General features: G+C 45.6%; 1 protein-coding gene across 6 annotated transcripts in view; it reads right to left on the bottom strand.

Annotated features, from left to right (window-relative positions):
- The window catches only part of ADD2 (adducin 2), a 103,728-nt gene that overhangs the window by 22,321 nt on the left and 65,655 nt on the right, over positions 1-15,752 (bottom strand). For all 6 annotated transcript variants that reach the window (XM_019647679.1, XM_019647677.1, XM_019647678.1 and 3 more), the window contains 6 exons: positions 11,713-11,864; positions 11,194-11,274; positions 9,570-9,719; positions 7,975-8,118; positions 5,981-6,079; positions 936-1,112 (listed from right to left, as the gene is read on the bottom strand). In XM_019647679.1, the coding sequence (XP_019503224.1) occupies positions 936-1,112; positions 5,981-6,079; positions 7,975-8,118; positions 9,570-9,719; positions 11,194-11,274; positions 11,713-11,864 (803 nt within the window). The remainder of the gene's footprint in view (positions 1-935; positions 1,113-5,980; positions 6,080-7,974; positions 8,119-9,569; positions 9,720-11,193; positions 11,275-11,712; positions 11,865-15,752) is intronic.

The following is a 15,752-nucleotide window of genomic DNA, read 5'->3' as shown; positions in this document are numbered from 1 at the left end:
CTTTATTTCAGCATAGATTACTCAGCACACAAGTGCTAATGGAAGTTGTGTTTTCATTGTGGATTGTACCTTTCATCATTAAAAAGTGACCCTTATGGTCAGCCTGGTAATAAGATGGAGATGATTAGGAGGAACTAGAGGCAAAGAAGAAAGTATTAATCATTGCAGTGACCCAGGCACAATAAAGAGGGCCCAAGACAATAGCAGTGGGGAAGGGGGATGAATCAGATATAAAAATGTTACAAAGATAGGTCTCATCTTTCACCACTCTGAGCAATCTAAGAAGTTAGAGTCTCTTCCTGCAATTAGCTCCTCATGCATGGTATAAGATTTCCTCTTGTTCTTGAATTGTCTCCTGTTTACATATGTCATCAACTAAACTGTGAGCTCCTAGGAGAAAGAATGTCTTAAAATTGTTTTGTACCGTTTAAATCCCACTCCTAGATGCGTCTGTCCCAGTTAACTCCTGTAATGATTGATTCATTCAATCATTACAATAGGATATTGTTATAATGCTGCTCATGAGGAATAAGAAATTTGTGATATTATGTGTTTTTCTGAATTAAAGTCATGAGATGAGAAAGGCAGAACTAACTACAAAACAGTGATCAAGTCACATTATAAGAGAAGCTCTATGGTTTTTACTTTTATGGATTACTACTTCTTTTACCAACCAATATCTTCTTACACCTTCTCCAAAGAGCACTCTGCAGGTATGATGACACCACAGCCCTGAGAAGTGGGTGGCAAAGGCCACTCAACTATTATTAGAATGACCACAAATTCTAAGTCAAGTTGCTAATCAACGAGGCTTTGATAACCATGATGTAACCATGATGATGGCAATTCTGATGCCCACGTAGTGCCCTGTATTGACTGGTTCTGGGACTAAGTCTCGATGGACCGGCCTGAAAGGGCAATGGCAGGAGACTCACCAGGTTGTCTAGCATCCTCATGAGGGCCTCAAACTCGTGCTCCCCCAGCCGGCTCTTCTGCATGGGCCCAAAGGTGCTTCCTGCCCACTGCACAGAGCCCACTTCGTGGGGTCGGTGCTTTTCCTGCTCCAAGAGGATGAGGTTTTCCACCCCTCCAGCGCTGGACAGAGCAGACACCTGCAGTGAAGAGCAGAGAGCCCTCAGGTTGTGTGTGTGTGTGTGTGTGTGTGTGTGTGTGTGTGTACACGCACATATACCCGTGCACTTATCATACTCGTATGTATAACAGAGTGGGGATGAGGGAAGATTAAAAACAGAAATGGCTGGAAAACCAAGCTGTATTTAGCTTTTTCCTCCCAGAGGAAAAGCCACCCCAAACTTGTTGGGCATGCACCCATTTCCAGAGAAGGAGGTATTAGCAATTTCTTTCTTAATGTCAATACTTAGAGACTATAGAGAAGAAGGAAATAGCAAGTGTTAAACCTTAAGAATAAAACAATACAGGGCCAGCCGAGGGGCTCAGCTGGTTAAGAACTTGCTCAAGAGTGTGAGCTCTGAGCACAGCGGTTCTATTCCAGGCCCGAGCTGAGTTGCCACTGAGCTGCGAACAGGTGACAGGATGGCTCAGCTAAAACAAACAAACAAACAAACAAACAAAAGAATAAAACAATGCAGAGGGCTGAAAAGGTACCTGGGATACAGACCAACTTCAAATTGTGATTCTTTCTGGGAGGGTGGGAGGATGGGATCAGAAAAGGCTTCAAAAAGGACTTCAAGTCTTGTCTATAATATTTTATTTCTTCAAGAGGAAAATATCTGAAGCAAAAAGGCTATTAATATTTAAGTCTGAGAGATGGGTAGCAGATATACGGGATATACATACTCTGTATTTCTCTATGTGTTTGAAATATCTCCCTTTTTTAAAAAAAAGTCACTTGAAAAAAATAAGCTGGCTTCTAGGCTAATGAAATATGACTGTATTGACTGTATATATGTATATGACTGATGGGCTGAATTAACAGGCCTAAAGTAAGAAAGCATCCTCCATGATGGGGTTAGTCAGTCAAGAAGCCCAGGAGAGGGGCGGCCATTTAGCTCAGGTGGTTAGAGCACAGGCTCTTAACACCAAAGTTGCCAGTTCGATTCCCACATGGGCCAGTGAGCTGTGCCCTCCACAACTAGATTGAAAACAACGACTTGACTTGGAGCTGATGGGTCCTGGAAAAAACACACTGTTCCCCAATAAAGTTTAAAAAAAACACACAAGAAAGAAAGAAACCCAGGAGACAGATGAAATGCTGGTATTGCACAGCCAGGCACTGTGTAGGGTGAGGCAGCTTTCACCAATGGACTTAGAGTGTTTGTCCCACTGTCAAGGCTCTCAGGAGATGGGATGATACAGGTGGTTGAAGGCAATGGTCTCTGAGTATTAGGACAAGAGGTGTGTGTATACAGCAGGCGAGATCCTAAAAAGCATTCATCAATCTAACGAACTCCCTTATTTTCTAATTCTATGCTCATCTAACAGTACATTCTATTTACTCCCCATCTCGGCCACTCAGATACAATTGGTTATGATCTGGTTTCCTGGGAAAGTCCAGCTACAGGAAGAAACTAAGTGAGGAGTTTTGCACTGTGCATCCATCCACTAGCATTCTGATTAATATTTGATTATCTCGTGTAAGCCTGCTTATTAGGGGGAAACTATTTTGATTATATAAATTTTTAATGTTTTAATTTTTGTGACAGTTTTTTTTGTTTGTTTTACTGAAAATGAAAGGATGCAATTTAGCTTGCGGACAAACAAGTCCTATGATCCCATGAGAACCTGGGACACACCCTGGGGTGTGTTAAATTCACCAGTGTGACAAATGACACCGAAGAGACTTCTTGGAGGTCAGCCAGGCCACCTTCCCAAGGTGACCACATCACCCTGTGAAAAGGAGGACGCTGGAACACTCATTTTCCATGCCCTCTTCATCCAAGACACATGTCCAATGGAAGGCTCCATTTTTAACTTAAAAAATGACTCCACACCCTGACAAAGACAGAGAACTTAGAGATCATTTATTCTATCCTCCCACCGACAGTTAGGAGTCCTTGTCTGAGATCCCCAGAAGGGGATCAGCCCAATGCTTGGGGTGGCAGCCAACAGTAGTGTTGTCCAAATGTCAAAGGGTCACAGTGAGTTGATACAGATTACAGTGAACTGAAACCTACTGGTCCCAGTTCTGCCCTCTGCTGCCATGTTTTCTAGTTCTGAAGTCCCAGCACTGAGGCTGAGCCCATGGAACATACCCTGACAGGTAATGAATTCCACCTAGCTGATCACTTTACCTAGTTCATCCTGGACCCCCATCTCACCAAGGCAGGGCTTCAGTGTGGAACCTGAAACACTGACTTGAAGTGCCCGCTGCCTGAAGTGGGTTCCTGGCGTGTCTGCCGACCTTTCCCACAAACCCTTACTGTCCTGAGAAGCAGTACAATGCAAGATAGTGTTTAAGAATACACTCTCAGACTCCAGGCTCCCTGGGTTGGAATCCGGGCTCTGCCACTTACTTGTCGTGGCTTTGGGCAGTAATTTACCCTCTCTGTGTCTCAGTTTTTCTCATCTGTAAATTGAAAATAGTAGTACCTACCTCATGAGGATTATTGAAGGTAATACTTGTAAAGCACTTAGAATAGTGCCTGGTGCATAGAGAGTGCCATATAAATATTTATGACAAGTAAACTATGAGTTTTTACCATGAAAGAATGAGAAGCAATATCTTCTGGGGACTGGTCATTCATGGAAGAGGAGAGAATTGCCCACATTCTTGAAAGAGCTGCTTCCTCCCACCTCCCTCTTCTCCCATCAGTTTCCATGGTGATGGGTAGCAGATGGAGAACTGCCTGCGCTTCCTCCCATCTGCCTATAAGCAGTGCAGGGAGCTGCCTCTCTCAGCTGGGGATGACCCAATTTCCTAGAACCCCAAACTGATGGAGAGCAAAGAGAACACAGTCCCAAGAGATGGAAATAGTCTCTTAGCCTTGAACCACAGTCACATGTACTTGTTTGCCAAAGTCACCAAGGGAGAAAACTAGATCCACAATTTCCAGAAGGGGAGCTTCAGTGCTGGCCATTCAACCAAAAATGACCCAGCTGGATTCTACAATCCTAACAGCATCTGCAGACTGCCGGTACCTGGGATCTTCCATGCCTTAAACCACCAACGCCTCGCGTCTAATCTCGCCGGGTTTTCTCCCACACCTTCCCGCTTCATTTCTCCCTCTAGACGCCTCCTTGCTCCATCAGCTAAAAGAAGCCACTGGAGCTTTTCTGGGAGTTATCTGCCTCCATTGCCTGATGCATTTTAACAAGGTCACGTCAAACCAGTCCTGACTGAAAAGAAAATGACAACGGGTAGGGTCAAGAAAAGTAGCTGGCGGGCTTTCAGCTCTGCCCTTTCATCTCCGCCATTGGTTAAATTCCACAGTCGCCATTTCTGAAGGTCTGGAGCCCAGGAGAGATACATTTCACCATGAGGGGGACAGGGGCATCTCTCTCCATTCATTCTTATGGCTGTGCTGTCTTTGCAAAGAGATAAGAACTATTTTCTCATGGGAACCTCTTCTTCAGAAGGAAGATGGATAGCTCTGAAGAGCTCAGATGTGGGGAAGGGAACGTGGGCATATCAGAGGCCCTGTCAGGTTCTAACACCAGTCAGGGGTCAGAGCTCAAGGCCAGCATCACTGGTTGGGGGCAGGGAGGCCGCCACATCAGAAAGGCACCACCTTGGTCCTGCTGTACCTTCTCCACACTCTCCGGTTCTGACCACTGCTATTGTTTTCTGGGATTTTTTTTGTGTGTGGTGGCTGGGGGAGGGGGGTGGGCAGTCTCATACCACTTCCTCTAACACCGCTTCACCACTGTCATAACAATACTCCTCTCAACATATTTCTTTAAAAACCATTGAGAAACGTGCCACTTGTAGAGGTTCCACTAGTGATGCTTCCAGCCTAATCCTTCTCTTCCCCTAACTCCCAGGAGAAAGGCAGGCCTTCCTTGGGGCGCTGCTCTGCCCAGACCAGGAGAGGGCAAGTGGGACACCAAAGGGCCCTGCAGAGAGCTGACTCGCCCTGGAGCAGTAAGACTCCCCTCCTGTTAATTGAGCCCCCAAAATACCATCGGCAACACCTCTCCTTGTCTGAAAGGCCCTGGCCTCATAAGGACTCTATAGGCCCCACATCTGCAGCTGAGAAAATGGGCGATTTGTGGAGGGCAAGTCCCCGACCCAAGGCACACAGCCCAGAGCTGGGAAGGATAAAGCCCAGTCAGCTGTGCAAGGCTCCCTGCTCCCCCTGATGTCTTGCCACACTGAAAGGAGCAAGTGCTTGGCTTATCCAGCACCACCTTGTTATCTAATAAAGCTACAGGATTGGCGTCTGTTTTCCTATGGCTTCTTCACCATCTCCTCTAGGGGTCCCCTGACCACGGACACTCGCTCCACCCCATCTCTTACTGGTTAGGAGAACGTCATGATGGGTTCCCTGCACATCACCTTAGGGGGTCCCCGGGATTTCAGCCTGCCATGTCAACACTCCACCTTGGCCTCCACTTCTCTTTCTGGACTTGACCACATTGATGATTTTTGCAAACTACCCACATCCAAAAACAGAAAGAAAGAAGGCTTACCTGTGTGGTGTCTATTGGGGATAGCCAGATGTAATAGGTATACCCCAGACAATATAGGAGCATGGTAAAATCTCTTATCTGCCCTAGGATGGTTTTTCCTGCCCTCTAATTGATGAGCCTAGGCAGCTCCCCATTCTGGGCATTGACCCCCAAAAGTTGGGTGTTGGTTGTTAGACAATGGTGATAAATTTTTCAAAGCTACAGAACAGATTCTAAGTGTGAAACTTTAGACGGACAAGATGGTGCCAAGGCAGAGAAATAGGTCAAGGCTTTTAGGTGGCTCACAGGCCTCCCTAAATCAGAGCCAATAGGGCCACAGCCTTTGCCCACAGGGCCGTGTCAGAGCCACTCCCCAGAGGAACTTGCTTACCTGTATCTCACATGCAGCCTGCAGGTGGAAGATCTTATAAAACGCCTCCTCCACAGTGTCACCTAGGGCAACCACGCCATGGTTTCTTAGCACCAGGATCTGCAGAGGAGCAAATGGCAAATTAAAACTGTAAGCCTTCTAAACCTTAGTGAAAGGGGAGAAATTTTCATTTTATTCAGATCAATTTCCATATCCAATTCCAAGCCCTGCCCCCCCCAATTCATTCTCCTTACAGAAATGCCCCAGTGTTACCCCACATGTGATTTTAACCCTAAGCATCCACCCTAAGAAGCAGAAGATGCTGTTTTAAAGACTGAGACTAAGTAGCTTGGTGGATTTCTTTGGGCAATGCCTGGGTTTTTTATGCCTTAGAGAGCTTAGCAGCCTGAAAAACTTAAAGTAAATGAAATTATTTGATGTCCAATATGAGGGTCCAACCTCAAAAGCAACCTCTTGCCCCTGTGAGTTAGTTGACCTCAGAGTCAAAACCTGAGGGGGTGGCCCTCTAAGGGGTGGCTCTAAGAAACAAGTGGGAAACCTGAGACCCTGATGGCGAGTCACATGACCTCTCTGGACCTCGGTTTTACTCTCTATAAACTCAGTGAGGCCCTGGCAGCTCTAAGGTCCGAAGGTTCTAGGAAAGCGGCCACAGTGACTTTCTCATCTAACTCACTGGTTTTACAGTAGAGGAAATAGAAGCCTAAAGAAATTGAAAGTCTCCCCGCTATTTAGGGGCAGAGTGGGAACTAGAACCCAGGTGTTCTCACCATTGGTGTAATGTTTCTGACTCAGCCAGGGCCAGGCAGATAAAAGGGGAGGAAACCCAGAAATGAATTTATATCAAGAGCCTGACTCCCCAAGATCCAGATGCCAGAAATTCTTGGTTGGTTTTATTCTCAAGAACTCTCTGCAACTAGCTGATGTCCACCTGGGAGCTGGGACATAGATCCACACATTGGATCTGTCTCTGCAGACCTGGGCTGAGGCCTCATCAGCACATCCTCTCTTGCTGAAAACAGTTGCATGTTTTTCCTATCAAGTACCAGAGAAATGGAAAGAGACGATGACCCTGGCCCACAAAAGATTTTGTGGAGAACAAATGCCCCATCTTTCAAATTCTTGTAGCAGTTTATAGATGAGACATCTCATCCCACCATGGGCCCTGCTCTTGAAGCTTTAGAGAATGTCAGGAGATAGTGGCAGGGATTTCTCCTCTGTGTCAGAGATGGAAAGACAGGGACTCCCAGATGGGAAATGACTCAGGCAGTGAGTGCCTTTCGAGGACAGGAGTGAGTGTCCAGCAACCCAGGCTCGGCTCCGAAGCTCCCCATACGAAGCTGATCACCCCTAACGATATGCTGTTATAGAATAGTGTTCTTTAGACTTAAACCAAACAGTGATGAGATTTTGTTTATCTCTATCAAGTTAGGAAAAAAAAGTGATAACACTCAAGTTTGGGGAGACCGCCATGAAACGGCATTCTTATATACTCAACATGGCAGGGAGGAGACGGCAATTTAGCAATATGAAGTAAGAATTTTAAAATGTGCATCTTTAGAAATTTATCCTAAGGAAATCATCTCAAGCATACACAAAGGTTCAGCTGAAAGGATTTGCATCACAGTGTTGTTTATATTAAGAGAAAATTAGAGGGGGGAGAAAAAAAACCTTCCAATATCCAACCATAGAGGACTGTACAGGTAAATGGTGGCACAGCCATTCAGACAATGAGGTATAATTTAACAATTTAAAATAGTGGTATAGAAAATATTTAATAACACACAAAGGTGTTTACTGTATATTGCTAAGGGGGAAAAAGAGAATATATTTTATGATCCTACTTTTGTAAATATATGTGAATATATTTGGGGTGTGTACCCAAATCTCTGGATAGGGTTATACTTCTAAACAACATCCAATGAACATGTGTCACTTGTGATGTCGGCTTTGACAGTCTGACCCTGAAGCATCTTCCCAGAACAGCTGGGCCAAACCTTGCAGGTGGGTCCAAGGCACTTCTGCAGGTTGATCCGATCCGCTTCCTGCTCCATTTCACCATTGAAGTCGTAATAGGCCATGTCCCCCACCAGCAGGGCATTGTGAGAGACAGGCAGGAGGCCCCACTTCATGGCTGACACCTTCAGTGAGACGACGGAATGGTTAGCGCCTGCAGCTCCCCCAGCCCCTTTCCTCAGAGTGGCAAAGTCAAGTTCTACCCTGGGGATAGGGGTGGGAACCAAGCACATGAGACAGACACTACCCTTTGACTCTCCTCCTCCTGGCTGGGGTCTTGCTTTCTGGCTGCTGCCTCTAATGTCTTTCCATCACTGTCTTCACAGCAACCATGTCAATAGATCACTTTTTAAAATTGCTGCAAAGAATGAACTTTAGAAAGCTATTGCTGCTCCCTACCCCCTGCTTTGCTCTTGTCCTAGGACTCTAGAAAGAAGCAGGGGGTGGTGGAGTTGGCACCAGGCTGGGGTGAATCAGAGTTCAGGGTCCCCTAGGGTGGGTTGATGGAGACCCTCAGTCTTGAGGTCAGTGCAGAAACATCCACAACTCCTCACTAACAGGGAGGCCCATTGTGAAGCCCCATTTTATTAGTAACAGGGCAATGAGTGCCAGGGAACAGGGTGAAACCCTATTATAAACACTACACACCATGCCCTGCCTTTTAGTAAAATCAGGGAGTATGGAAAGATTTAGGAGAGCCTCTTGGCCTCCTTCACTCATTTTGCCCCATGAGTAAGTCCAGGCTCTGGACTGACAGTTGGCACAAATATGTTGTCCAGTCTTGGTCCAAATTCTGGAAGGTCTGAGTGTGCGCTCATAACCAGTGTGCTTCACTGAGAAAACCACAGGCCAGTGACCGTCTGCTCTGCATCTATAGGTGTGTGGCCTGGAGAGCCCGTAAGATGGGGTAAAGGTTGAGACAACCAGGACTGGTTGTCTGCTGTCTTTCTAAGTGATGTTGCAGTGTCTTAGGCATACAAGAAGAAATCACCAGAGACTCTGAGGGGACACCCTGCTCTTTGGGGGAGGGGGGTTCCTTCTACTGTCTCCCAGTTTTCCTTGCTCCTGTCTCCAGCTCTCAGCCTACCCTGAGCCATGAAAAGTGGGCAAGTCCAGGTTCCCAACATCTTCTATCAAGAACTCTCCTCACCAGAGCCTGGGGTGAGGATAGGGGTCAGGGGTGGGTGGGAAGGAGAAGGCACCAGCCCTCAATCCAATAGGACTGACCGGAGTAGAGAAACTCAAGAGGTGCTGACACCTGGGTAAATGGTGCCAGTTTGTGTATGTGGCAGGGTAGGGGATGCAGTTGGGCGGACATTACACATCTTTACCTTATCTCCCCGAAACCAAGACTTCCATAGTTAGAAAAATGGAGAGGATTAGGGTCCCTGCATTGGGTGTTCCTTCTCTTTACTTTGGCGTGAGTTCCAGGAAATCTTTCCAGAACTGTTTCAATGATGAGATTGTTAGCTTGGGGGTCTCATGTCTTTCCTCAGGGAGACTCTCGGAGAAGCAGGGAGCATGGGCCTGCTGCTGGCCTCAGGGAGTCAAATGCTGGTGGAGAGCAGACACTCACCGCTGCTGTGGCCGGTGTGTGCAGGTGGATGATACAGCGCACGTCGGGTCTGGCTGCGTAGATGGCCGAGTGCAGACAGAAGCCTGTGGTGTCCACTGGGAAGCAGCTGCTGCCCTTTTCCACCACCTCTCCCAGGATGTTCACCTTGATCTGGGCCAGGGAAGAAGAGAGACTTATAGCCCTTTTATCGAAGATGCCTCCTGGAGCCCAGGGTGCAATCTCCCTGCAGCTGGTAGTTAGCATAACTTATTGACAATAAGCTAGATTTGAGTTTCTAAAAATCACGACAGCTTTGGCCCTTAAAATTGTAGCGCCATGGTATTCTGAATGCACTACACAGTTCCACAAATTTCCCACCACCCTCATTCCAGAAGGCCCAGGCAGACAAGATGGTACCAAAGGGAGACACAGACTCGCGTGGGGAAGGGACACACTACTGACACCATTTGTTTAAGCAGAAGCATCAGTAAGATGTTCAATAAATACCTCTTACAAAATTATATTTGAAGTGAATTTCAGAGAATGAACATGACTTCAAAGTGGCTGGCCCCTGGTTACCTCTGCCCAGTCTTTCCCTGCCGCCCTGGTCTGAGTCTGTTTATCCCGTGGGCTCCTGAGGATTCCACTCCTTCATCACTATTTCAACCTCGGAGCTCCCCCTTTGCCCCCTCCACCTCCTATAGCACCACTGAGCTCCATGCCTGTTCCCCAGGCTCCCCAAGCTTCCTTCGTCTCAATCGGAGCACTCTTCAGTCTGAGTTGAATCACTGATTGATTGCCTCCCCTGCTCCCCCGTCCAACAATGAATGCCTTTGAGACAGAGCCTGTGCAGTCCTTGTGTCTGTGGTCCCAGTCTGACTCTGCCATGACTTCCTTGCGTGGCCCTGTGCAAGTCATTTACCCTTGCTGGGCACCAGTTCCCTCTCCTGCCTGTAAAGTGTCATTGACAGTCCAGGAGGTCCTGCCCTGCCCAGATATTCGGTGACTTTGACAGCCCGCTCTTTTAACTGAGTACCTGGACTCCACATATGAGTGTGTCTCAAGCCTGGCGGAGGCCCCGAGGTGGCAGCCTCCTCTCCCAGGCGCATGGCACAACAGCTGCAGCCCACAAATCTAAGAAACATTGGGCCTCTTCTGCTTCTAAGACAGCCCTTCCTACTGCTTTCCTCCTCCCACCCAGAAATCTTCCTTGATTGAAACCAACTTCTGGAAGTTTCTCCTGACACCTAAGAGGTGCAGGAGGACTGAAAGCAGTCCCAGAAGCTGTTTCTAATGGCACCAGCACTAGACAAGTCTTGCATTGCTTTGGGACAAAGCACTGGCTTTCATTCTAATGTATCCCCATCCAGAAAGGCCTCCCCACTCCCAGCCTTTGTGGTACAATCCTAGGCTCCCTCCTACTGCATTTGCTGCCTGCGCTTCACATGGGTTTTTGTGGTCACATCGTGCTCTGGGGCTCAGGTTTTTTTTTGTGCCCGTGTGTATTTTCTGCCCCACCAGATTGGGAGTGCCACAAGGGATAGTACAGCAGTGGATAATCTGGAGATGACCTATCACTGTAGGAGCAGAGGGGGTGCTGTCATTTCAATAAGAAGTGGGCAGCGAGGCACTGGACTGTACTCACCAGACTGGATGCTGTGACTTCACTGCAAGAAACTCCCTTAGGGCTAATCAGGAAGTGATCCTGCTCCTTGCTGACCCTCAGCTAGAGGAAAGACACACGTTCTCAGTGGCAAGAAGGGAAGAGGTCATTGCTTGAATCCCCTCTTCTCTTGAATCCATTGCACCCAAATCTTCCTCTCAAGAACCCCAGTCTCTCCCCACCCCAACCCAAGAGCGATGAAGAGAACTTGGCTTTTATTTGGAACTGGGGACATGGAGCTACAAGAGGAATTTCTCAATGGTCAAGGTAGCCCTAGAAACAGGACCCAGGAGTTCCCAGCTCCTCATCCAGAGAAGTGTCCATGGGCAGGTTATCTACTTCGGGTGACCACAGTGGTTATGAGCCTTGGAAGGGCTCAGTGCATTTAGGCCAAAGGGCACTGGCAGTCTCATGGCCATGCCAACAGTCTGTTCTCCCTTTGGATTTTGTGGGGGCCACACACAGTGAGTGCCCCACCCTACTCCCAGATGCTCTCCTCACCGTGACATAGGTGTCACTCAGCTGGGCCCAGCCATAGAGGTCGAGGAGTCGGTACACACTGCTGATCTTGCACCGCATTAGCCGCTCCCCCTTGGCCAGGTTCAAGGAGTCGGCCGTGTGAAGGTCATTGATAGGTGTCATCATGGAGAAGTCTGCAAGGGGACAGGGTGGGGACAGCACAACTCTTAGGGTCAGGGGCTCCTGCCTGCTCCTCACGTCCTTGCCCTAGCACTACAGCAGCACGAGAGACTTCCACAGACAGGGAATTCAACACTCTTTGACCGTTACCCAGGGGGAGAAAATCCACAGATAGTTGTGCCCAATAAGTCCTCTGCTTATTTGTGTAAGAATGGCTTTGCTTTTGGTAAAAAATCATGGCAAGACTCAAGGCTACAGAATGAAGGGTTCTCAGAAGGCCAAGCTTACCCTAAATCCTAAAGATGCACATTACATTAGAGCATGAATAAGTTTCTGAGTGGAAGTATGGGTATATTTCATCAGTTAGTTTTCATGAAGAAGTTACTAATCATTAGACCTGCAATTATAGAGGGTGCCCAAAAAATGTATACACATTTTAAGTGAGGGGAAAAAAACTATTAAAATTGTAATACTCAATATATACCAATAACAAAAGATGAATACAAATTACATTTGACTTCTGCAATTACAAGAGGTGCTCAAAGTGGTTACCATCAGTGTTCAGACACCTGATTACGGCAAACTACTGCTTGAGCAATGTTGACAAAAATGTCCACTTGTATACATTTTTTTGGCACCCCCGGTATTGTTTTAACTATACCATGCCATTTTTCTCAGATTTGGAAACAGGGTCATGTAAACCAGGAAGTAAATTCCTCAACATTTTTAACAAGTCATAAACTTCCAGAAGTCACGGTGGCCATGACTGGCTGAAGGGCTTCACACAGGCCACACTTGCTCCCTTCTGGATGTGAGTCCCTTGGTTCTTTACAGGTTCTTGGAATTTTGGGGGATGTGGAAGGGATATCAAAATGGGCCTAGAAGTTTGGTAGTCTTGTCCTCAGGAAACCCAAAGGGTCTAGGAGTTGACATCCATTCTGTCCCATTAACCATGATGACCGCTGCCTGCAAACCTCAGGAAGGCAGAAGAGGGCATCTGAGCCGCAGCATTCTGATTAGTCAGTGTCTAGGAACCAATAAGAGAATCAATAGGAAAGGGTTCTGGCTTAAAATGATGTCTGGCTGGGAGCCTCCTGATGCTGCCTCTCCCAGCATCCCATTATTAACCTTAATGGATTAAAATGATCTTCGGAAGCTTCCGCCATTTCTATAAACCTCATTACTACACAATATGATGTATGTCCTGGACCGGGTTTGCCATTAGTTGAAATAATAAGATGGTCTGTGAATGTGAGGGTGGACTGGATGCTGTTGGCCCTACACAAAGCAAGAAGAGCAAGCCTCGAACACCCCATGTCAGAAAAATGCACCCAAATGGTCTGTGCCCACCAGGATGGTACACCTCTGGGGCATGTATCCAGTAAACACAGTTGACAGGGACAGAAGTGGTCCAAAGACCCAGCTCAACTAGCAAGAAGAGCAACAAGTGAACTCCAAAGTAAACAGTTTCTAATCCAAATGGATCAGCCTGGGACCCCTCCTCCTCTCTGTGCCTCTCCCAGGTGAGAAGTTACCTCTCTGTTTCACCCCAGGCAGCAAGACGGGAGTCAGATCAAAAGCATAGGGCCCCCAGGCAAAGCCAGGCAGGTGGGCTGTTGTTGGGTCTTCAGACCCAGAGTTCTTTGAATCATTCTCTTACAAATAACTGTAGAGTCCCAGTGATGGCCAGGAGGCCAGATTAGGTCTGAAAACGCCCCATCACATCCTCTGCATCCTGTAACAGAGTTCCCCTCCCCAGCTCTGTGAGTAATACTCCACCCACAGGCCTAAGGGCAGGAAAAGAGAACCAAGGGCTCCACAGGCGCCTCCATCCTCTGCTCTCAAGGTTGGTTTGTTGTTGTTTTTTAATTTTTCAATTACAGTTGATATGCAATATTTTTTATATTAGTTTCAGGTGTACAGCATAGTGGTTAGAAATTTTTATAATTTATGAAGTGATCCCCCAATTAGTCTAGTACCCACCTGGCACTATACAAAGTTATTACAACATTATTGACTATATTCTCTATGCTGAACTTTACATTTCCATGACTATTTTGTAACTGCCAATTTGTACTTCTTAATCCCTTCGCCATTTTCACTGAGTGCCCCAACCCCCCTCCCATCTGGCAACCATCAGTTTTTTCTCTTTATCCATGAGTCTATTTCTGTTTTGTTTGTTCATTTATTTTGTTCTTTAGATTCCACATATAAGTGAGATCATACAGTATTTGTCTTTCTCAGTCTGACTTATTTCACTTAGCCTAATACCCTCTAGGTCCATCCATGTTGTCACAAATGGTAAGATTTCATTCTTTCTAGTGGCCGAGTAATATTCCATTGTATGTACCACATCTTTTCTATCCAATCGTCTATTGATAGGCACCTAAGTTGCTTCTACATCTTGGCTATTGTAAATAGAGCTCCAGTGAACATAGGGGTGCATATATCTTTTCAAATTAGTGTTTTGGATTTCTTTGGATAAATACTCAGAGGTGGAATTGCTGGGTCAAAAGGTAGTTCTATTTTAATTTTTTGAAGAACCTCCATACTATTTTCTATAGTGGTTACACCAATTTGCAATCCTACCAACAGTACACGAGAGTTATTCTGAAGGTCTTAATAGAAAGAATGCTGATTCTGACCAGCCTCACAAAACTTAGGATGGCTGAGCTAGGTTTATGACTCAGATCTAAGCCATTTATTTATTCCCATGACTTCAGAAAATAAAAAAAAGATTAAAACTCACCAACCTTCCCAAAAGCTAAGCCTGAAGGACACACTATTGCAAACAAACAGAACAAAACAATAAATTCTAAGGCAAATGGAGCTGGACAAAGACAAACCTCTCTGGGCTTGAATGCATGACACTTTGACTTTCCCTCTCCACATTCCCTGACTCAGCTACCCTGGGTGTGCACTATTCAGATTTCCAGTCATTCCATTGTCTTCCAGACAATGCTGGTCGGTGAGGCAATGGGAATCCTAGTCAGCTCTATTTCTCTTTCAAAAGGAAGAGTATACAGACAGAGACATGAAAACATTGAGAGAGAATATGATAGATATGGGAGACAAAGACCAGACAACCAGCATATAGATGATCAGTATTGATCTGATAGAAAAAAATTCTGGACTGAAAAAAAGAGCTGTGTATATAAATTACAAGGATTTACTGCCTTCTGGGGTGAAGGGGGGTAGTCTATAAAAAGAAAGAGCCTACAATTACATGCTGCCTGGCAACTTTTCTGAAATACAAGGATAAGGAGAAAAATCCACAAACATCTAAAAAATACCTGGTTAACTACAGTAGAACAAAAAATAGATTGTTTCAGATGTCTCTAACATAGCAATAGGTGCCAAAAAACAATGCTATAGGAGGTTTACAAAAAACAAACACTAAAATAAAGTCATATAAAACTGGTAAAACTAAAAGAATTATCAAAAGTATTCCAGGCAATTATAAACAAAAGTTAAACAAGAGGTCATAATGTTATTATCAAAATAGAAGTCAAGGAAAACAATATTCTTTTGGATAAAGAGAGCCATTTTGTAGGTCATTTTATATAGATTAAAGGTGTAGCTAAAAAGAACACTTATGCTCTGAATGACATTTCACCAAGATATACAAAGCAAAAGCTATCAGAAATACAAAGAGAAATGAACAGAAGTCAAATACAGTAGAAGACAACACAACTCTAATTTTTGACAAAATAAAAAACAATAAGCGAAGATAAAGCAAATTAAATACCATGCCCTAGAGATAGAGTCTATACCCATATATCACTTTTATTTATTTATTTTTTTAATTATTATTTTTTATTGTGAAATGCACATTTTTTAGAATTAGTTTCAGCTGTACAACACAGTGCAATAGTTATACGTTTTACCCCTCGAAGTGACAA

The sequence above is a fragment of the Hipposideros armiger genome, unplaced genomic scaffold (assembly GCF_001890085.2).
Source record: "Hipposideros armiger isolate ML-2016 unplaced genomic scaffold, ASM189008v1 scaffold_114, whole genome shotgun sequence".
Classification (NCBI taxonomy): domain Eukaryota; kingdom Metazoa; phylum Chordata; class Mammalia; order Chiroptera; family Hipposideridae; genus Hipposideros; species Hipposideros armiger.
The sequence above is the reverse complement of the archived record's forward strand: the minus strand, read 5'-3'. Positions and strand labels throughout refer to the sequence as shown.